This window comes from Gopherus evgoodei, chromosome 4 (assembly GCF_007399415.2).
Source record: "Gopherus evgoodei ecotype Sinaloan lineage chromosome 4, rGopEvg1_v1.p, whole genome shotgun sequence".
Taxonomy (NCBI): Eukaryota; Metazoa; Chordata; order Testudines; family Testudinidae; genus Gopherus; species Gopherus evgoodei.
In genome coordinates this window covers 61,078,549-61,101,969 of record NC_044325.1, presented here as the reverse complement: position 1 = coordinate 61,101,969, position 23,421 = coordinate 61,078,549, and the positions used below count along the sequence as shown (strand labels likewise).

The 23,421-nt window shown below is 41.5% G+C and overlaps 1 protein-coding gene across 1 annotated transcript; it reads right to left on the bottom strand.

Annotated features, from left to right (window-relative positions):
* Positions 1 to 3,166: 3,166 nt before the first annotated feature.
* On the bottom strand, positions 3,167 to 22,076 carry CHRM5 (cholinergic receptor muscarinic 5). Its single transcript, XM_030559414.1, has 2 exons — positions 22,037 to 22,076; positions 3,167 to 7,647 (listed from the first exon to the last, which is right to left on the bottom strand). The coding sequence occupies exon 2, from the start codon at positions 7,563 to 7,565 to the stop codon at positions 5,985 to 5,987; it is 1,581 nt and encodes a 526-aa protein (XP_030415274.1). The 5' UTR covers positions 7,566 to 7,647; positions 22,037 to 22,076; the 3' UTR covers positions 3,167 to 5,984.
* Positions 22,077 to 23,421: the final 1,345 nt, after the last annotated feature.

Below are 23,421 nucleotides of genomic sequence, written 5' to 3'. Positions count from 1 at the left end.
CTTAAGGCCAGAAGGGACCATCATGATCATATTGTCTGATCTCCTGCACACTGCAGGCCACAGAACCTCACCCACCCACTCCAGTAATAGACCTGTTGCCTCTGGCTGAGTTACTGAATTCCTCAAATCATGATATAAAGACTTCAAGTTACAAAGAATCCATCATTTATACTTGTTTAAACTTGCAAGTGACCTGTTCCCTATGCTGCAAAGGAAGGCAACCCCAACTCCCATAAAGTCTTTGCCAATCTGACCCGGGGTGGGGAGGAAATTCCCTCCCAATCCCAAATATTTATATGCTAGTAAGTATATAGTTAGTAAAACCAGTTATCTGAATCCCATTGTATTGATGTGGTTCCTTCATATTACATTTATTGTATAAAGAATAAAAGACACAACACTTGGTAATGAGGATGGGATTCTAATCCAGGAATACAGTGAAGCAGAGAGTGATTGCAGAAACTCAGTAAAAGTACAAAGGAAACTGGAGCCTACAGCCCTTGGGATTCAGATTTAACTGCATATTTGCATTATATTTTAAAGGTTAAAAATGTCTGGTTGTTTGGGGAAAATAGACTTCTTTAATAGCTTAGTAGAGAACCAGCCTACTAGTATTAAGAGACTGGAACAGTATAGAATTACTAATAGTATAACTGATGAAAAAAGATGGTGGTTTTACTGAGTGAGATGAGTATTAAAATGTATAACCCGCTATGTAGCCTAACACCACCGATTAAATCCTCAGACAAAATATTTGCTGAGATTGTTGAAATTCTACAAAATCATTTTTCCACAAAGCTACTGGTGATTGAAGAGTGCTTCTGCTTTTATAAGTGGAATCAAAAAGAAAATGTAAAAATTTCTGAATATATAGCTGAAGTCTGGAAATTAAAAGAGCATTGCCAGTTTGGAGGGAGTTTAAATGATGAATTAAGGGATCGGTAGAGTGCGGTATGCAGAATGAAGCAATCCAAAACCAGTAATTTACTGAGACTGATTTAACTCTAAAATGTACGCTAGAAATTGCAGTATCAATGGACACACAAACTGGCACAAATTGAACCATTGCCAGTGACAAATGCCACGGTAAAACACAAAACTGAAAAGTAATCCAGTAATGGCTGAATGGATGGCTTATGCACACAAACAACTTCCAGCTTTCTTAGCTTGAAAAGAACAGTTAAATACGTATATATTAAGGTTGCCTAATGTGTAGTACTAGAGTGGAATTGGGAATTGTAAAAATGAAAGTCCTTACCGGGAATTTTGTGTGGTGTCCACAGATTGATACACATGTGAAGGAAATGGCAAAACAATGTCAAGTTTGTCATCGAATGTATCACATGCTTAAACATGCTCCTTTGAATTCTTGGGAGTCACTGTGGTAATGAATCCATGTAGATTATACTGGACCACTTATGGGACATACACTTTTTTTAATTGCAGTAGATGCTCAGTCTAAATGGCCTGAAGTATTCTGTATGAATTCAACTAACTCACTGCACACAATGGAAGTGTTCAGATAATTGTTTTCATGGACAGAAGTTTCTGAATAGATTATCAGTATGAACAGAACTCAATTCACCTCAGAAGAATTTCAGCTGTTTAACAAAGAAATTGTATCAAACAGGTTACATCAACTCCATACTCTCCCGAAACAAATGGATTGGAAGATATTTTGGATTTAGGGTTTTGGCTGGCCCATAATATAGATAGGAGCCTTTTGCAAAGTTCAAATCAGAATCTGGGTTCAAACATCAAACTCTGCTGAAGTTTGAGGGCTTGAGGGTATGGGTTTTTGGTTCAGTTCTACTTTCCCACAATAAAAGCACCCAATTTTGTAGTGACTTTTTTCTAGGACAATAACACCATTTTCCAGAATTACATGAGATTCTTTTATTGTTATCATGGGTTCTCATTTATCAGATTTAAACCATTTACCATGTCTCACTGATGTTTTTACTTTTCGCTTGTATTAGGTAGAGAGCTTCTTCAAGTGTGACTATCCTTAGGAACATTCGTTCTTAGACATATTAAATAAATTTGACCTGTACAATTAATTTTAAATTGTTATGTACCAAATGTGGCTAGAAAATAATGTCACAATTTTCTGGAAAGTGACCAGAATAAGTAATAATGAGATTAGATGTAATTAAAAGTAGTGATGAGGCCTTTTCATGATGCTGAGTTCTATTATAGGATCAGAATCTGAATTTTCCCACAAGTTGAGGATTGAGATGGAAGTGTTTGGAGTAGGAATCTTTTTTTAAGTATATATTCACATCTGGATCCAGAACCATGGGCCCCTTAAATTAACAGCATTCTGATCCAGGTCTCAGTTTGGACCTACCTCTGAATAAAAGAAATGAGAAACAAAAATGACCCCGTGGAATAATCTTAAAAAATGTAAGAGAGATTGATCTTCCTTCTACAAAATGTTTAAACCAATCTGTGGATTCCTATAGCACGGGTATGATTCTCTGTTGAATCCTATAGGTTGATTTAAAAATTCTAACAAAAAGAGAATTCTCTATCAAATTCTATAGGTTAGTTAGAATAATTTCTGTAGATTTCTTTTGGTTTCATCCTTCTTAAATTCAACAGGACTTTTCCACAAAAGAAAGATTTTTGAGCCCAATCTAAGCCCTGCTGTATCCTGAGTTCCTCCCACAAAAAGGTGAATATATGTCCATTTTAATTAGATAGTCTATGCTAGAATTCTGAACATCTTTCAAGTCTGCGTCTTCAAACAGAATGAAATCTACAGAAGAGTCATGACTACTTTATTTGATACTTTTTAGGGGAAAGGGATTGAGAGTATATGGAAAGAAAGAGGAAATTATGACATTTATTTTGAGCAAGGATTAGATCCCCAAAACATTCATGTGCGATTGGACTGGGGAACTCTTACTTAGAGATATAGAAGTTTAACCAAAAAAGACCTCTTCACAAGGTCCCTAGTTCATAATCAATTATTAAAATTAATGATTGTGTAAAGCAGTGGTTCTCAAACTTTTGTGCTGATGACCCCTTTCGCACAGCAAACCTCTGAATGCGACCCCAACTTATAAATTAAAAACACTTTTGTTATAGTTAGCACTATTATAAATGCTGGAGGTGAAGCGGGGTTTGGGGTGGAGGCTTACATCTCACGATGCTCCGAGTAATAACCTCGTGACCCATTGAGGGGTCACGACCCCCCAGTTTGAGAACCCCTGGTGTAAAAAATCATTAAAAGAACAGGAAACCAGATAATGTAACTTAGTCTACGTTAAGTTTAAAATGGAGCTTTACAGAACTTGAAAACAAGGTATACTTAACTACTAAATTATGTTTTGTTGAGGTTCATGTTACCATACTACATAACAGGAAAACATAAACATCTTATATTTCTTTTATATAATTCCAGGTATTTACAACGTACCTCTCGGTTTGGTAGTGTAATGCCTCAGATGCTAGCAGCATAGTTTGAGCACATATTTCACAATTACATTGAACTGACATAGTTGCATCCATTGCTGTACAATCTACCTTATACATCTATTCAGCACAGAGTCCATAAACATTTACAAAACACTCTTGTTTAACAGAAGCCAAAAAGGGACAACAAAAATATCCCATTTAATTTCAGAAGTAGAAGCCAATGCTTTACTTTAGCAACAACATTGCAGCTAGCAAGAATTCGTACAGCCTTATACATTTTGCCTTTACTATAGCTTTTGTCACAAATGTGTGCATTAATATTGTGTTGAATCAAACACACTACTTATGTGTTTGATCCAATGCAAAATAAGATGAACCCACCATAATAGCCACTCACTATACACAGAAGAAGCTCTGGATGGTGACAGAGGTAAATCAACAAAAGGGTCTATATAAAAACCCATACTTCCCTTTAATAATCATATGCTAAAGTACCAGAAATAACTGGGACAATACAATGTACTTCAAAATCAATCATGTTGAATTCAAAATACATTTTTCACATATTGCTAGCCTTTCATTGACATATATTTTCCCTCTGAAAATTAGGAATATTTAAAAAATTACTTACACAGTGGTCATTTACATGAATTAATTGGATAGTTATGGGAAAAAAAAACATGTCTTTCATGATAATTATCATTAAGTAAATTATATGCCAACTCCACTAAAAACAAACTTTACTGAAAACAATGATAAATTCAGGATAACTAGCACGAAATCTGCTGCATTATCTTTGCACTGTGCAAGTATTTCATGTCACACTATATTATCATGTTAAGTATATTGTGAGATGAAATATGGAGATGGGCCCAAATCAAAACTCTAGATCCAAATACCCCTGAAGTTTGATAAAGGCTAGATAGATCTAGATCGGAACCCTGTGACTTGGGCTCATCTCTAGTGCAGTATTTGTAATTCCTTACAGGACCTTTATTTTGTCATCTTTTTATAAACACTTGTTTATTCTCAGTCTTTTCTTATACCCTCTAATTTCTGTTGCCATTTCCTTTGTTTCTTCCTGAGTTTTTTGATACTTGATTTTATTACACTGTAGTGAGCCAGATCATTACCCCACTTCAGCAGCTTTGTGCTGCAAGTGGCCTTAATGACAGTGAATCCATCTACATGAGGACTTCTGCCAAACAGAATCCTCCATGCAGCCCAGAACCACAATACCATATTGAACACCGCACCCCTCCTTTCAGGAGAGGTATTACTGGGGGATCCTTAGGCTCCAGCAAACCTCAGTTTCTGGAACAGCCCCTTGGGGCCTGCACTAACTTGCACCTGGGCTCAGGGCCTGCACATGCTGGCCCCAGAATCCAGGAGCCACAAATATGGTTAACAGCCACCTTTCCCCCAGCCCAGCAGTTCGACCGGCCCAGAAGATCTGGCTGAAGAAAACGTATAAACAAATTAGTTAGGCAATATTTGTAAAGTTCTTTGAAGATCAAAAGTGCTGCATAAGTGCTAAATAATATTAAGATTAATATAGAAACAATCAGAGTTGAGTCACAAAAAATCCTGTTTTCATCCCCCAGCAATACCAATTTTCTCAGTATTTTTCATAACTTTATGATATATTGATGACTGCATGATATCAGTTTATATTTTTCCTGTGTTCTGTATATCATTAAACAAAAGGTAGATTTTCTGGTGAGGAGTAGTGGAGTTAAAGAAGAGATTCTGCTTTGCACCATCACTTTATACTGGTATAGTGACTTTAAAAAAACAACCTCCTGGTATATGAAGAAATACAAATTCAGAAATTTCTGCTAACTACTTGTTTCCAGGTGATACTAACTTGTATGACAGCCTTAGTATGGGCACTGGGTTCTTAATATACGACATTGTGTATTACACCAACTATGAGCCCTCCCTTCACTCAGAAAAGTTATCCTAAAATAGAACATTTTCTTAGCATTACACTTGCCCTCAACAGATTTGCCCATTTGGGATCCAAAGGATCCCTCAATGCTTTATTTTGGGCACCGCTGTTTTCACCTTTAAAGGTCCTTGTGCCATTTCATCAGGCTATGGAATAGTGTCACAAGGGAAGTAGTGCAAGGTCCATTGCTAGGGATATATAAAACTAGTATAGACAAAACACTAGAAAATACACAGCAAAACAGTCTTGCAACTGCAGGGAGATGGACTGGATGACCTAACAGGTCTATCCATCTCTAATTTCCAGGGGTCTGTGATTCACTCTACTTATTCTCTGGTTGAAAGGGAATACCACAGGCCCCTAAGATGTTGACAGTAATGCAGTTCCATTGAGTGACTGCAAACACTCATAGACAATCATAGCAGCTGCTGCTTTCCTCTTGAACCCACGCACAAGACTGTCATTATGCAAAATGTGGCTTTTCTTTGCAGGAATTTTTGTCCCCAGACATGTAAAGCAACAACTTTGAAAAGAAAGAATTGCAGCCAATTTATGATGCATGGACAATGTCACTACGTACTTTTTGTTTTCCTCTCATCGTCTATTACAATTATAGCAGTTTGGTATTACCCTGCCAGTACAACTTCTCTTCCACCTTTTTGTTTTTCCATTGACAGAAGAGTAGCATCTTAAAAGTTTTTCTGAAAGTTTTGTTACAGAGAGCATAACAGATAGGGTTAACAGTGCTATTCACATAGCACAGCCAATATCCAAGGTGCCACAGTGTTAGGGGAATGCAGTCTGCGCAAAATGTGGAGACCAAAACCATTATATTGTAGGGAGTCCAAGTGATGATAAAAGCTAGAAGAATGGCACTTAAAGTCTGGGCTGCTTTGCGCTCCTTTATAAGTACCATTCTTTTCCTTTTAGTGATTTGGTTACTTAAATTTGGGTCCATTCCTTTGATGGAAGGGTCCTTTGATAAAGCAGCAGAACAAGTAGTTATTTTTACTTTTCGGCAACCATTGTTAGTTTCCTGGGTGCCATCAGCCTTAACCACCAAGTGGAATTTGTAGGCCACACATTTTGGACTTTTTTGCGCCTGGCTTTTGGCTGGAGATAGAAAGTATTTCTGGGTCTCAAAATCATTTTCCATAGGATGGTCTTTGATAAAAACTTCCTTATTCTCCTCCTCATTAAACTCTTCTTTCTTATCTTTGGCTGGACTCTTGTAAGTTACTTCAAAAACTGAATCATTGGCAGATTTGACCTCTTCTTCTGAGGATGCGTAGCTGCTGCAGGTGGTTAGCTGGTCTGCTTTAGACCAATCATTACAAGTATTTGGTGTTTGGGGTACTTTTGCAGTGGCTGACGTGCTTCGACTGGATGAAGACCATGAAGCCTGACACCTCTCCCTTTTGGCTAAATTTTGTTGCTTGCAACTAAAACAGGACTTCAGAAGAGCTTTCTGGGGTTTTATCATCTCAAGCTCTGTCACAGACTCAGAACCTTGAAGTTCAGCAAGGTCCTTGGTACGTTTCTCAGTCTCTTTATAAATACGGCAATATAAAATAGTCATCACTGACACTGGGATGTAGAAAGCAGCAATTGCAGTACCGAAGGTGATAATGGGTTCATACAAAAATTGTATCTGGCATTCTTTAGATGGGACAGTTCGTTCCCCCACAAAATACTGCCAGCATAAGATTGGTGGTGCCCACAGAATAAAGGAAATTAACCAAGCTAGACCAATCATAATGCCAGCCCTTTTGGGTGTGCGCTTAGCCCTGTAGGTTAGAGGTCTTGTGATGGAAAAGTATCGATCAAAACTGATAACTAGCAAGTTCATTACTGAGGCATTGCTAGCTACATAGTCCAATGCTAGCCACAGATCACATGCCAGACTTCCAAGAGACCAATAGCCTATTAGTATATAAGATGTGTAAAGATTCATAGAAAATATTCCAATGATGAGGTCTGCACAAGCAAGGCTGAGCAAGTAATAATTGTTAACAGTTTTGAGTTGACTGTTGACTTTGAAGGATATCATTACAAGAATGTTTCCCACTATGGTTATTAGGCTTACAATCGCTGTGACAGTGGCAATTGCGATTACTTCCAAAAGGCTATGCCCTTCTAACTGTTTATGGTTAACAGAACTACTGTTTACAATGGTTGAATTTACTTCCATTCTTGTTCGTAGTGTATTATCACCAGGATATTAAGGTCATTGCAGAATATTTTCTGTACTTGATAATATTTTTTGAAGACACCTGTAAAGAATAAAGGGGAAAGAGAGAGTGCAGCTCATTAAACAGCACTGGACTTTCAACAGACTTATTTAGCACAAAATATTGACATTTTAAGCCATTGTATATTTATATAGAATGTTAGAAACAGTAAAAATATTATTTTAATGTTTTAAATAACACAAATTGGTTCAAATGACTGTTTTTGCTGCAAATGGAACATTATAATCAGATTATTTTCATGCTATTTTGCATTTTGCATTTTGATTGCTATTTCCATCATTCTACTCATACATTAAACACACATTTTAGGGAACTTTGCTTTGGTAGCATTCTGAAACAATGCTAAGTGCAGCCAAAATAACTACTGTTTCATAAAGTATTCAGTTTTGTCACCCCTTATCTGCTGAATATTTTAGTAGAGTACAGAACATGTTCTTCAATGCGCAGACATTTAAAGATTCACAAAACAATGAGAATAGGGATTCACAGTGTTCCTTTCTGAATGTAGTGCACTATGCATCATAAATTGTGAACAGTTTAAAAACAAATTAGGAAGATTCTGTGAAGAAGCCAGTGTTTGGGGAACCATCAGGAGAACTGAGGATAGGAGTGGGGTTAGTGAGTTGAGCGTGTCTGGAGGAGGCAGGAGGGGAAGATGTAGTTAGAGGAGCTTGGGGAGACACATGGGGAGTACTGGTGAAAAGAGGTTTCGGGGTGCTAGGGCTTAGATTAAAGAGCTAGATAGAAGAGAGGTTGTGTGGTTGAGGGATTTGTTGAGAGAGAGGAGAGCAGTCACTAGATTTTGGTAGAGATGGGAAGAAGGTTAGACTGCACATAGAAAGGAGATGGCTAGGTTGGAGGGGAGTCAGGAGGACAACTGGTTCTGGTCTGGGCAAGGGAAGACTAAAAGAGGAGTTGCTCTGTAGTAGCAACTTCTCTGCTCTAAGTAACCAATTAGTGGTTCAAGATACTTCACTCTCTGCCTCCTCCTTCCCTCTATTTAAAAGACTAATATAGGAGAAATAGTACAGAATACTATGGGCTGGCTGGAATAGTGGCTGCAGGGAAGGGCTACACAGCTGCCTTGCACCATGGCACTGGCTTGTGGGTCCTCAGCCACTCTGCACTCCATTTGCATGTAGTTCAAATACTCAGGCTTTATACTGGTGGATTTAATCATAACAAATAAATAACTTGTACTAGTAGATTTTGGGGCACACTGCAAAAATACACAGCAAACTATTACACATCGCCATGTGTTTTATATTCAGTAGCAGCAAAGAGTTCTGTGGCACCTTATAGACTTTCAGGTGTATTGGAGCACGAGTTTTTGTCGGTGAATACCACATGCATCTAATGAAGTGGGTATTCACCCACGAAAGCTCATGCTCCAATACATCTGTTAGTCTATAAGGTGCAACAGGCCTCTTTGCTGCTTTTGCAGATCCAGACTAACATGGCTACCCCTCCCATACTTGATATTCAACAGCATAATTCTCAGATGAAATACACATTTTCAAAGCGGGGCACAGGTGTTGCATACATAGGTTCCATGAAATAACAGTCTGTTATAATGTTGAAATGCCCTTAATATTTGCATTACTTTGAGCAATTTAGCACCAATACTGCCCATCTATATCCTGGGGTGGTGTATGTTGAGGAGGGGATAAATAAAAATGTTGTGACCACTATCTTTTTAAAATCTATTTTATACTTTTGAAATAAAACTCCGTGGGTAATATTAATTCATGAAATAATGCTCACTGTAGTTAATGGTGTTATTCCAGGGATGAATTTGGTTGCTTGTATTTAGGACACTAGTAAAATTGTTCTGGTTTTGAACTACAAGGAACCTTCTCACCTCGCACACGCTACACAATGGCCATTCATAATTGTAGTGTCTGTGCTCAGCAAGCACTGGGGCTGCTCCTTTTGTGCATCCCTAAGGGCACATAATGCTGCAAGGTGTGGTGGTGGAGCGGAAAAAGGTGCGTCCATAGCTCCAACCTCACTCCAGAGGTATTGGAGCATGAGCTTTCCTGGGTGAATGCATGCATCCCACGAAGTGGGTATTCACCCAGGAAAGCTCATGCTCCAATAGTCTGTGATTATGTTGTGTAGGGGTCACTGTGGTTGAGAGGGGCTTGGCATGGATGTGTTGTGCAGGAATCACTGTGGTTGTGAGGGGGTTGGGTGGTTGTGTTGGCCGGTGCTGGGCTCAGGGTGGTTATTTTTGGAGGGTGTCACTGGTTGCGAGGGGTGCTTGTATGGTGGTAGGCTTGGCGTGATTGTGTCGTGCGAAGGTCACCGTGGTTGTGAGGGCCGCTTGTGCTATGCGGCGTTGCGCACGTGTTGCTGTTGTTGAGAAGGATTTGAGGGGCCGGACGGTTGCCCCGTCCCGGTGGGAGCGGACCAGGCGCCCGCTCTTTCGGGCCTGCCCTGTGGCTGTTTCCGGAGGCGGGGACCGGCGCGGCACGGGCCAGGCCGGCTCTCGGCTGCACACGCGGCGGGAGGAGAGGACCTGCCGGGCCATGCAGGCGGAGCGCGGTGGAGGCGGCGGCCGGCCTCGGCGGGGAGGCTACAGGCAGGGCAGGAGGAGACCCGGCGGCGGGGACAGAGCAGCGGAAGGCGGCGGGGACGGACCCAGCCGAGGAGGCGGGGGCCGCGGAAGAGGCGGCGCTCATGGGCACGGAGGAGGCGGGGGCCGAGGCAGGCGAGACCCTCGGGGCAGGGGGGCAGCGTCTCCCCTCCCTGCTCGCTACCACAGGCGGGTAAGAGGGAGCAGATACCGCGGCCTAGTCCGCCCCGGGAACGGGCTGCTGCAGCTACCACAGCAGGCAAAGGCCCCGCTCGGCCCCTGCCTGCTGCTCCTTTCCCAGGACGCGCCCTCCTCGCTGACTAGACGCTGCTGCGCCCCCAGCTGCAGGCTGGGCTGCGGGGGGCCCCTTGCAGAAGGGGAGGCGTAGCGCCCCCCTCCTCCCAGCAGTGCTGGGTTTGAAAATTACCCCGGCGGTGGTCGCGAGCCGAGGCCGGGACTGGACTCCCCCGAGCGTGTTTTGTGACTGTGAGACTGCGGGGAGGGGACACACTGTGCACCGCTTGAAATGCAGATTTGGGTTTCGTGGCGTGAATCCATCTGTAGTGTGACGCTGGAAAGTGCCGCTTTCAAGAACACGTTTGTTTGGCAGAGTGGGAGGAGGGAGGCACCAATTATACTGGCCCCAGTGATTAGCTGCAGAAGCTGCGAGGACATTGTGCCCTCCCCGGCATATTACACGTCACCCACCCCTTTTACGTAAATTCTGTTTATGACGTTGTGCTGTAATTTTGGGATCAATGGTTCAGTATTTCTGGTTCTTTATACTGTGTTTCTTCATCATGCTGTCTGGTTAATCTCCTAGTTAAATTGTGAGTGAGCCCCTGACTACACTAGTATTCTGGTACCTGGGGAGCCAGCTGTAGATAGAGCATCTGCTTCTATCACGTTTCTGATTACACTCTGAGCCCTTAGATGATGTGATGATTTAAAATGTTGGTGTCAGCTGGTGTATCACCTGTGATAGGGTCCCACCATTGCTTATGCTGGTATGTGGCCTTAACCCCAGTCCTGCAATGTAACACAGAAATGGATCTTTGTGCAGAATCGGGACCTTAAAGTATAAAATGAAATTCTTGGTTGGTGCCATTACTTAAAATGTATTCACTAATAATTTCATTTGTATACAATATAAACTTCCATGGTGATACATACATAAAAATGACTGGACTTTCTATTTTGAATATTAAGTTTTGTTTTCAACCCTGGAGCATAACAAATGCAAGTGGAATAAAAGCACTGTGCAGTACTTGCAGTAATTGAGAGAACCAATAGCTTTGGCTTATTTTGTGCTGGATCCTGCAAGAGTACAGACAACATGAAATAGGAGGTAAAGTCCTAAAGCGTTTTGACATCTACTGCAGAGAATATAACAAAGGTAACTGCCCCATGATAGGGCTTGTCTACAGGGGAAAGCACTTGGCAAATTTATTTAATTCAGTTAGTTGAAGCTATTTGTGTGTGGGAGGTGTGTGAGCGCATGCATGTGTGTGTGGCCTTTAAATAACAATTTCAACCTTTGTATTATTTTTGTATCTGGGTATGTGTATGTATGTGTATGTATGTGTGTGTGTGTGTGTATATATATATATATATATATATATATATAATGTTGATTATTTACAGACAGTTTTTCTAACTTTAAAAGGGAACAGTCAACCTAAAATCACATTTCTGTGTGAAAATTTTAACCTGATATTTTTGGAAGTAGCCCCTGAAGGTTTACTATAACTAAGAGAACAGAGAGAGTTCATGTGATCATGAAATAATAGAGTTTACAATTCTAAGAAAGGGTAGAAGGGAGTACAGCAAAATAGAGACAATGGATTTCAGGAAGGCGGATTTTGGTAAGCTCAGAGAGCTGATAGGTAAGGTCCCATGGGAATCAAGACTGAGGGGAAAAACAACTGAGGAGAGTTGGCAGTTTTTTAAAGGGACGCTATTAAGGGCCCAAAAGCAAGCTATTCCGATGGTTAGGAAAGATATAAAATGTGGCAAAAGACCACCTTGGCTTAACCACGAGATCTTGCGTGACCTACAAAATAAAAAGGTGTCATATAAAAAATGGAAACTAGGTCAGATTACAAAGGATGAATATAGGCAAATAACACAGGAATGCAGAGGCAAGATTAGAAAGGCAAAGGCACAAAATGAGCTCAAACTAGCTATGGGAATAAAGGGAAACAAGAAGACTTTTTATCAATACATTAAAAGCAAGAGGAAGACCAAGGACAGGGTAGGCCCACTGCTCAGTGAGGAGGGGGAAACAGTAATGGGAGACTTGGAAATGGCAGAGATGCTTAATGACTTCTTCGTTTCGGTCTTCACTGAGAAGTCTGAAGGAATGTCCAATATAGTGAATGCTTACGGGAAGAGGGTAGGTTTAGAAGATAAAATAAAAAAAGAGCAAGTAAAAAATCACTTAGAAAAGTTAGATGCCTGCAAGTCACCAGGGCCTGATGAAATGCATCCTAGAATACTCAGGGAGTTAATAGAGGAGGTATCTGAGCCTCTAGGTATTATCTTTGGGAAATCATGGGAGACGGGGGATATTCCAGAAGACTGGAAGGGGGCAAATATAGTGCCCATCTATAAAAAGGGAAATAAAAACAACCCAGGAAACTACAGACCAGTTAGTTTAACTTCTGTGCCAGGGAAGATAATGGAGCAGATAATTAAAGAAATCATCTGCAAACACTTGGAAGGTGGTAAGGTGATAGGGAATAGCCAGCATGGATTTGTAAAGAACAAATTGTGTCAAACTAATCTGATAGCATTCTTTGATAGGATAACGAGCCTTGTGGATAAGGGAGAAGCGGTGGATGTGATATACCTAGACTTTAGTAAGGCATTTGATACAGTCTCGCATGATATTCTTATAGACAAACTAGGAAAATACAAATTAAATGGGGCTACTATAAGGTGGGTGCATAACTGGCTGGATAACCGTACTCAGAGAGTAGTTATTAATGGCTCCCAATCCTACTGGAAAGGTATAACAAGTGGGGTTCCGCAGGGGTCTGTTTTGGGACTGGCTCTGTTCAATATCTTCTTCAACGATTTAAATGTTGGCATAGAAAGTACGCTTATTAAGTTTGTGGACGATACCAAACTGGGAGGGATTGCAACTGCTTTGGAGGACAGGGTCAAAATTCAAAACGATCTGGACAAATTGGAGAAATGGTCTGAGGTAAACAGGATGAAGTTCAATAAAGATAAATGCAAAGTGCTCCACTTAGGAAGGAACAATCAGTTTCACACATACAGAATGGGAGGAGACTGTCTAGGAAGGAGTATGGCAGAAAGAGATCTAGGGGTCATAGTGGACCCCAAGCTTAATATGAGTCAACAGTGTGATACTGTTGCAAAAAAAGCAAATGTGATTCTGGGAAGCATTAACAGGTGTGTTGTAAACAAGACACGAGAAGTCATTCTTCCGCTTTACTCTGCGCTGGTTAGGCCTCAACTGGAGTATTGTGTCCAGTTCTGGGCACCGCATTTCAAGAAAGATGTGGAGAAACTGGAGAGGGTCCAGAGAAGAGCAACGAGAATGATTAAAGGTCTTGAGAACATGACCTATGAAGGAAGGCTGAAGGAATTGGGTTTGTTTAGTTTGGAAAAGAGAAGACTGAGAGGGGACATGATAGCAGTTTTCGGGTATCTAAAAGGGTGTCATCAGGAGGAGGGAGAAAACTTGTTCACCTTAGCCTCCAATGATAGAACAAGAAGCAATGGGCTTAAACTGCAGCAAGGGAGATTTAGGTTGGACATTAGGAAAAAGTTCCTAACTGTCAGGGTAGTTAAACACTGGAATAGATTGCCTAGGGAAGTTGTGGAATCTCCATCTCTGGAGATATTTAAGAGTAGGTTAGATAAATGTCTATTAGGGATGGTCTAGACAGTATTAGGTCCTGCCATGAGGGCAGGGGATTGGACTCGATGACCTCTCGAGGTCCCTTCCAGTCCTAGAGTCTGAGTCTTAGTTCTCTATTTTGTCAGTTTGTTTACTTAGTGCATTTGACAATATTTTCACTATTTTATTGATAGTTATACTTTGTATCAAGTGCACTAGCATGATGACATCACCCTTATCCATGGCTGAGAATATAGTGAACAGTGTCTTTTAAGAGCCCTGTAGTCCTCAATGTCTTCCCCAGGCTCTTTAAGAGAGTGTTTAACAATAAGGCATGGTCTGCACTTAAAAATTATATTGACCTTGCTGTGTCACTCAGGGCTGTGAAAAATTTCACGCTTTGAGTGCCATAGTTAAGTTGACTGAATCCCAGGTGCAGACACAGCTTCCTTCAACGTAGCTACCACCTTTTGGAGAGGTGAACTAACTACATGGATGGAAAACCCCCTTCTGTCAATGGAGGAAGCATCTCCACTACAGCGCTGTAGCTGTGCCACTGTAGCGCAGCTGTGGCCTAAGGCTTTGTCTTCAGTAGAGAAATTCAATGTTAACCATGGTGCGCTCTCCTAACACACCTTATATTTGCTCACAGAAGTACTCCCAATGGTGTATGTGTGTGCCAGCTGTAGTTTGGATTAGACTTACTTCCAGCAAGACTAACCACTGTCAGTATCCTCTATGTTATTCTGTTACGTCAGTTCCAGTGGGACTGAGATGGATCGTGTGATAGCACCAACAGCGCAAACTGCTCCCAGAGCTATCCTGTAATTTCCCTGCCTATGTGCTTGGACTGGCAGTTCCCTTTTGGGTACTTTGAAGACCTCGAACCAGGCCTGATCCTTCAACCAGCTCCTGTAGCTCCCTGGGACTTGTGGGGAGAGGAGATCTTGTCCTGTTGGGTCTTAGTTTGCTAGAATCCACAGAAGTACTAGGAATATCTGCCTCCTCCAATCCCTTCCGCTCCTACGAGGTCACTCTAGATGCTCCTTAGGGCCCATGGAGGAGCCCTGGGGAGAGAAGACTATACTCTCCATTCCAACCATCCTGGTCCTGGTCAGGCGTTTTGGGAGAGCTTTCCTGTTAGGATTAGAACCATTTTAACATGGTAGATCTTGAACCTGAACTACCTGATGTTCCTTAAAAATAATTTCAGACTTGTATTCTTACACAGAGTTTAAAAATACATCACAAAGTCAGAACATAAATCCCTTGCTTAGAAAACTATTGAGGATAAGCTATTTGATATTTGAGTCCCTGAAGTCTCTGTTGTATTATGCCTGCAATTATGGTAAACCTAGATGAGATCTATTAAGATTATGTCAAATTAAATTAAAGTCAGATATTTGGTCTGCTCAGCCTACTTCCATGCAGATGATAGGTGAAATGCAAATAAAATTACAGGCAAACAGAGACCAGCAATTCAGTAAACCTATAATAAAGCAAACAATTTTGTTCATAAAAGTGTTATATGCTGAGAAACATGTAAAATCTGCTTTTCTAGCCATTAGCATGCAACATTTAATCACTTGCTGTATTATTAGTAATGTCATTAGTCAGCTGGATTGACTTAAACTGTTATTTAGTCACAATGTTATATGCTTTTAACATCTTAATTATTAGAAGATGGAGAACATTAAGCCGCTAGAGTCCTTGCCCTCACTTAATGCTTATATAACCAGCTGTGCTACTTTTGAATTCTGTAAAGGCCCACTAATTCTGTCAAGGTCCAAAATTCAGTTTCCCATTCTGTGGTGGACATTAGCATTGAAGGGGAGAACAAACATTCACTGAGTATTAATTGTTATGAATATTGGAGCCATTCATACAGTCTGATCTGCATGGCTGGAAAGCTGTACCTGTGGAGGCCTAATGACAACAAATATGAAATAGGAGGCAAAGTCCTAAAGCTTTTTGACATCTACTGCAGAGAATATAACAAAGATAACTGCCCCACGATAGGGTTTGTATGCAGGGGAAAGCGCTTGCAGAATAAGGAAGGATGTGAATTTCAGTGCAGCAGCTATTCTGTACTAATCCCCCATGTGGACAGTCTTGTTCTACTTATTTGTGAGGGGACACTCAGGAAACTTAAGGTGAATCAAGTAAAGGAGTGGCGTCAATAAAGTTAAAGTGCAACTATTTAAAGCACTTCACTTCTGAATGAGAGCAGCCACATGGAGGTTTAAGATGCTTTAACTTATGAGCACTGATGTCATACTATTAGTAGATTCATCTTAAGTTTCCTGAGTGTCCCTGTGTAGACATGGCTTGAAGGTTCTCTTTGTTCAGAAGGAGTGTCTGCAAGGGGAACTTTTGTGGAATAGCTGATTCTGGGCTATTTCCCCATGTAAGCAGGTCCTTAAACTGTAATGTAAATCTCTAACACTGTTTTGTAATAATGTTTTCCTGTCTGAAATGCAAACAAAAACCATGTTAAAACACTGATGCCCCACACTGTGTCAGTCATTGATTAGGCATGGTTAGTCTCTAGGCTTGTCTACCTGGGACATTCAGGAAATTTAAGACCAATTAACATATGGTGTGAAGTTGATGCACGTAAAGCACATTAAACCTCTCTGTGGATGCTCTAATTCAGAAGTAAGATGGCCTAAGGGATTGTCTACACTTGAAAGTTAGGGCTTGTCTATACTTACATTTTATAGCGCTCTTAACTTGCTGGCTCAGAGTTGTGAAAAATCACCCCTCTGAGCACAGCAAGTCTGAGTGCTTTAAAGCACTAGTGTAGACAGGCTCTGAGCACTGGGAGCCACACTCCCAGCTCTCAGAGCTAATCTCTTCATGGAGGTGGATTACCAGGAGCTCTGAGAGAGCTCTCTCTCAGCACTCGCATGTGACCACACTTGCATTTCAAAGCACTGCTATGGGAGCGTTCCCGTGGCAGTGCTTTGAAGTTTCCAGTGTAGACATACCCTTAGGCCTTGTCTGCATTGCCACTTTACAGCACTGCAACTTTCTCGCTCTGGGGTGTGAAAAAACACCCCCTTGAGCGCTGCAAGTTTCAGCGCTGTAAAGTGTCAGTGTAGACAGTGCACCAGTGCTGGTAACCGTGGTCCCAGCGAGTGTAGCTTCTCCTGTCGGGGGTGGTTTTTTGCAGCATGTTCTCTCCCAGCGCTGGTGCCACAACTACACAGCAACATTAAAGTGCTGTTGCGGTGTGAAGAAACACCCCTCTCAGTGATGCAAGTTTCAGCGCTGTAAAGTGGCAGTGTAGATAATGCTGCAGTGCTGGAAGCTGTTCCCCTTGCAGAGGTGGTTTTATTACAGCGCTGGGAGACCTTGGTTTTATTACAGTGCTGGAGCTGTGACTACACAGCCACATTAAAGCCCTGCCACATACCCTTATTCTGGCATAAGTATCTACACATGGAGTTATTCAGGATTGGGGTTTTTTTTTCCCAAAGACAAATCCTTAGTTTGCTGTGGTTTAATCCTCTGAATGAGAGCATCCACGCAGGATTTTAATGCACTTTAATTTATGTGTAATAAGATGAATTAACGAGTTGTAAAGTTAACTTTCCTGAATGGACCTGTGTAGAGAAGCCCTCAGGATATGTCTGTGTCACAGAGCCTATACCAGTATAGCCAAATTGATATAGCCCCCTATTGTAGACACAACCTACATCAACAGAAGGAGTTTTTCTTTTGGTGTGGGAACACCACCTCCACAGATGATGATACCTATATTAACAGAAGTGGTCCTCTATCAGCATAGCAGTGTTTATACTGGGTTTTTTGTTGGCATAGCTGTGTCAGTGAATGGGGTGTTTTTTCCACACCCCTGACAAACACAGCTATGCCAACGTAACTTTTAAATGTAGATCAAGTTTCAGTGTAGGTTGACCCGCAACAGATGTTTTGTGTTAGTTTCTAGTAAAGCAACTGAAGCTTCATCTAGACCAGAGGTTGGCAACCTTTCAGAAGTGGTGTGCTGAGTCTTCATTTATTCACTCTAATTTAAGGTTTTGTGTGCCAGTAATACATTTAAACATTTTTAGAAGGTCTCTTTCTATAAGTTTATAATATATAACTAAACAATTGTATGTAAAGTAAATAAGGTTTTTAAAATGTTTAAGAATCTTCATTTAAAATTAAATTAAAATACAGAGCCCCTCGAAGTGGTGACCAGGACCCAGGCAGTGTGAGTGCCACTGAAAATCAGCTCACGTGCTGCCTTCGGCATGCTTGCCATAGGTTTCCTACCCCTGGTCTAGATGTAAAGTTTAAATTGATATAGCTACATTGCTCAGGGGTGTGAAAAATCCACAAGCCTGACCGATATAGCTGTGCCAACTTAACCCCAAGTGTAGATGCAGTTAAGTTGGTTGAAGTATGCTTCAATCACTCTAGCTACTGTTGTTGAGGGAGGTGGTGTTCCTACGCTGATGGAAAACTCACTTCTGTTTGTGTAGGCTTCAGGCATACTAGAGGGTTATGCCAACACAGTTAGTGTGACAGTCATGCTGGTATAATCTCCTGTGGGTAGACATGGTATTAGAATGGAAATATTTTAACTTTTGAGATCTGGAGTTCAGGATTCTGCTTTTCCCTTGGAAGCTTTGATGGCATCAGAGGCATCAGAGAAGCATGTTTTTTTGTCCAGGCTTGCAAGAGAAACTTACAACTTGAACTCTAGGATAGTAAAAGAGAAAATAACTTTAAAATATTTAGTTTTAAAATACAAATGTGTTTTGTTAATTTTATGTCTATAATATATGTAGTTGTGTAACTGATTTACATCTCAAACATTTTTGTGTTTTTATTTGTTATTTTTTAAATATTTTGATCAGTTTTTCTCTTCTTTTTTAAAAAATCTGATTTATGTATTATCAAGGCACCTCTCTGAAGTATCTGGACACTTTATTAAGGAATTGACACAATTGCTGTGTTATTCTTTTAGAAAATAAGCCTAGAGTCACTCAAGTTAGAACACCATGAGAAACAGTGTGACTAATGTCTGACATTCTTCCTTGGGGAGGGGGAAAAAAAGGGGACTGACAACCAAATGGTTGAGACAGGCTCTGGGGCAGTTTGTTTGCCAAATGTTATATTTCATTGCAGGTGTGGGTCATATTGGATAATTCTATGTTTCTCGCTCTATTAAACCATCCAATTTATGTTAAAAATAAATGGAACACATTTGCAGTTACTTTTTCCTTTCTGTTTGTAAATTAGAAATTATAGTGGATCAAGTAATAATTTTTCTATGAATCTAGCATACTGTTTGTCTCCATTTTTATCCTGTATAAGTCCTTTATCTTAATATTCTAGACATTTTTGTATTTTATTCCATGTTCTACCATGAAGTTTTTCTGTTTTTATCTTTGTCATAGTCTGCCTATACAGAAAAAAGCAAATCCTTTCTGAAACTCTGAATAAATGAAATATAGTTTTCTTTTGATAATTATCTTGACTGGATGCTCCTCAGGCAACATCAAAAAGCTTTAGGGCTTGCCTTCTAGTTCTATATTTTTTGTCATTACATTTGTAACGTAATGTAGTGTGCTTTCTAACTTCCATATCTTTTTCTCACTGCTGAGTGACACATCAGACATGTTTTGTTAAGCCTGCTGCTTCAGTGTAGCTGGAAGTACCTGGTCTGTTGTGACTTTCCTTTTCTGGCAGCTAGGGAGAGGTCAGAGTGCATTTTTTCTGTTCTGAATGGTGGAAGCTGAATGGGTAGATCTGTTGCTTGCTTTCTTACTCCCTTTCCTGCGGTTAGCCTCTTGATGGCATCAAATCACTTCACTCTCAGACTGGAACTTCATTATCTCTGTGTATTTTATTTAAAGATACAACGTTGGTCTAAATTAATATCTAATGTTATCAGCCTAAGGTAAATTCTGTCTAGTCAATAAAACTTGACTTGAACCTTTTGTAGCTTGATCAATACTTTTGCTTCACTAACCTTGCCGTCATTGTGAACAGGAGGTGGAGGGTGGCATATGGTATATTTTGCTCTTAGAGCCTTTGTAATAGCCAGAAGGACTGCTCACACAAATAGGACTGCAGAATTGGGCCCATATTAAGTGATGCTTCTATTCAGCAAAAACTCTCAACAGGAATATAAAATATACATACATGAAGTCAGTGGAAGTTGTGCCTGAGTAAGAAATATTGAATAGTTCCCTTCAATATTAATTAAAGAATTTACAAATCATAAAATCGATTTTTATATTAATTTCTCTGTGCTGCATTGCAACTAATCAGATGACTACTCTGTCACAGTTACAGGGCTAACTGCACCTTTGTCCCCTTGCTAGGGATATGTCTACACTACGGGATTATTCTGATTTTACATAAACCGGTTTTGTAAAACAGATTGTATAAAGTCGAGTGCACGCCACACTAAGCACATTAATTTGGCGGTGTGCGTCCATGTACCGAGGCTAGCGTCGATTTCTGGAGTGTTGCACTGTGGGTAGCTATCCCGTAGCTATCCCATAATTCCCGCAGTCTCCCCCGCCCATTGGAATTCTGGGTTGAGATCCCAATGCAAAAACAGTGTCGTGGGTGATTTCTGGGTAAATGTCGTCACTCAGTCCTTCCTCTGTGAAAGCAACAGCAGACAATCATTTTGCGCCCTTTTTCCCTGGATTGCCCTGGCAGACGCCATAGCATGGCAACCCTGGAGCCCGTTTTGCCTTGTCACTGTCACCGTATGTGTACTGGATGCTGCTGACAGACGCGGTACTGCAGTACTACGCAGCAGCATTCATTTGCCTTTGCAAGGTAGCAGAGACAGTTACCATCCCTATTGCGCCATCTGCCATTTTAAATTGGCGATGAGATGATGGTTATCAGTCATTTTGTACCGTCTGCTGCTGTCATGGGTGCTCCTGGCTGGCCTTGCTGAGGTCGGCCAGGGGCACATGGACAAAAATGGGAATGACTCCCCGGCTCATTCCCTTCTTTATGCTTTGTCTGAAAATAGAGTCAGTCCTGCCTAGAATATGGGGCAAGTGTACTGGAGAACCAGAGAGCACAGCTGCTCCGTGTCAGATCCCCAGAGATCCCGCAGAAATGATGAGCTGCATGCCATTCTAGGGGGTGCCCCTGCAACAACCCCACCCGTTGCTTCCCTCCTCCCCCAACCCTCCTGGGCTACCGGGACCTGGGCAGTGTCCCCCCATTTGTGTGATGAAGTAATAAAGAATGCAGGAATAAGAAACACTGACTTTTTAGTGAGATAAAATGAGGGGGAGGAAAGCCCCAGCCGCTATGATAGTCCAGGCAGGACATTAAAGGGTCGGGGGAGGGAGAGGAGCGCAGCCTCCCGCTGCTATGATAGTCCAGGCAGTACAGAATCTTTTCTTTAGACATGAAAGGGCGGGGGGTTGATAGAGCTCAGCTTCCAGTTGCTATGATGAGGATGATTACCAGCCGTTCTGTACCATCTGCTGGGAATGATCGGGAGTCATTCTCATTTTTACCCAGGCGCCCCTGGCCAACCTCACCAAGGCCAGCCAGGAGCACTCACGGGCTGATAATGACGATGGATAGCAGTCATATTGTACCGTCTGCCACCGGGAAGGGGATGCTGGTGTTCAGTGCTGCAGCACCCCGTCTACCAGCAGCATGCAGTAGACATAGGGTGACATTGAAAAAAGGCGAGAAACATTTTTTCCCTCTTCTTTCGGGGGTGGGGGAGAAGGGTGTAAATTGACGACACATACCCTGAAACACCTGGGAAAATGTTTTTGACCCTTCAGGCATTGGGAGCTCAGCTAAGAATGCAAATGCTTTTCGGAGACTGCGGGGACTGTGGGATAGCTGGTGTCCTCAGTACCCCGTCCCTCCCTCCCTCCACGAGTGTCCATTTGATTCTTTGGCTTTCCGTTACGCTTGTCACACAGCACTGTGCTGTGGACTCTGTATCTTACCTTGGAGATTTTTTTCAAATGCTTTGGCATTTCGTCTTCTGTAATGGAGCTCTGGTAGAACAGATTTGTCTCCTCATACAGCGATCAGATCCAGTATCTCCCGTACGGTCCATGCTGGAGCTCTTTTTGGATTTGGGACTGCATCGCCACCCGTGCTGATCAGAGCTGCACGCTGGGCAAACAGGAAATGAAATTCAAAAGTTCGCGGGGCTTTTCCTGTCTACCTGGCCAGTGCATCCGAGTTCAGATCGCTTTCCAGAGCGGTCACAATGGTGCACTGTGGGATACCGCCCGGAGGCCAATACTGTCGATTTGCAGCCACGATTGCCTAATCTGGCATGGCAATACCGATTTTAGCGCTACTCTCCTCGTCGGGGAGGAGTATAGAAATCGGTTTAAAGATCCTTTTATATCGATATAAAGGGCTTCGTTCTGTGGACGGGTGCAGGGTTAAATCGGTTTAACGCTGCTAAATTCAGCTTAAACGCGTAGTGTAGACCAGGCCTAGGAGTCTCTGAGTGGACTCCATCAGGTGTCAGGCCTTGTGCCTTTACATTGGGCCATTGGCTACAGATGTTCTTAGTAAACGAGTCTACTAGCTTTGGCACCTATGGCTCTTTCCTTTGGGAGCCTATGACCAGTCATATTATGACCAAACAGCCTTCTTAAAAGCAAAGTTTTGTTTAATGTTAACAGTTGGACAAAGCATTTAGAGATAAAGGATTTTTAAACAGCAGTCTACACACGTCTATCTTACCTATAGACTTATCTTCAGGGAACGCTAATCTAGGCAGCTGTTAAGTTCTTAACTCTGTCAGTCTGAATTGCCCCCCCAAAACAGCCTCCCTCCAGAAAGAGAATCTCTCTTTGTCCAGCCAAAGATGTCTTGTCCTTGTCTGTTCCTATTTTTTTTCCCCTGCTTGTCCACACCAATTTGAAAGGCTGCATAGGAAGTTGAACCAGTCTCCTCAGAGTGAATGGCTCTGCCGTTGTACTGTAACAGCCCTCAAGCATTTGCCATAGGTGGCTTATTTTAAGTCATTGTTTTCCCATTCTGCTTATTTTCTGAACAACCTTTAACCCAATATAGTCATACAGTGAAGATCCCAATAACATGTCAACATACAATATTAATAAATTATTACAAAACTGCTATCAGTCCATCACATAGTTTTTTTTTTTTCTAATCCAAGTAAGAAAAGTTATTCTCCCTCCCCCCCCTTTAACATCTTTGGTTCTGTCTTTGCACTTCTACTATCTTGCTTCTGCTGTTCTGAACAGTTTTGCCTCTGTATTTCTCCCAAGGTATCTCTGGTAGTTTCTTTAATTTATAAGCAGATATGCTTAGAGGGCATCCTGAAATTCTGGGAACTTTTAAAGGTGTC

What these genes read in the sequence shown, in the direction of transcription:
- CHRM5 (XM_030559414.1), bottom strand. Translation starts at nt 7,565, where the DNA reads ATGGAAGTAAATTCAACCATTGTAAACAGTAGTTCTGTTAACCATAAA.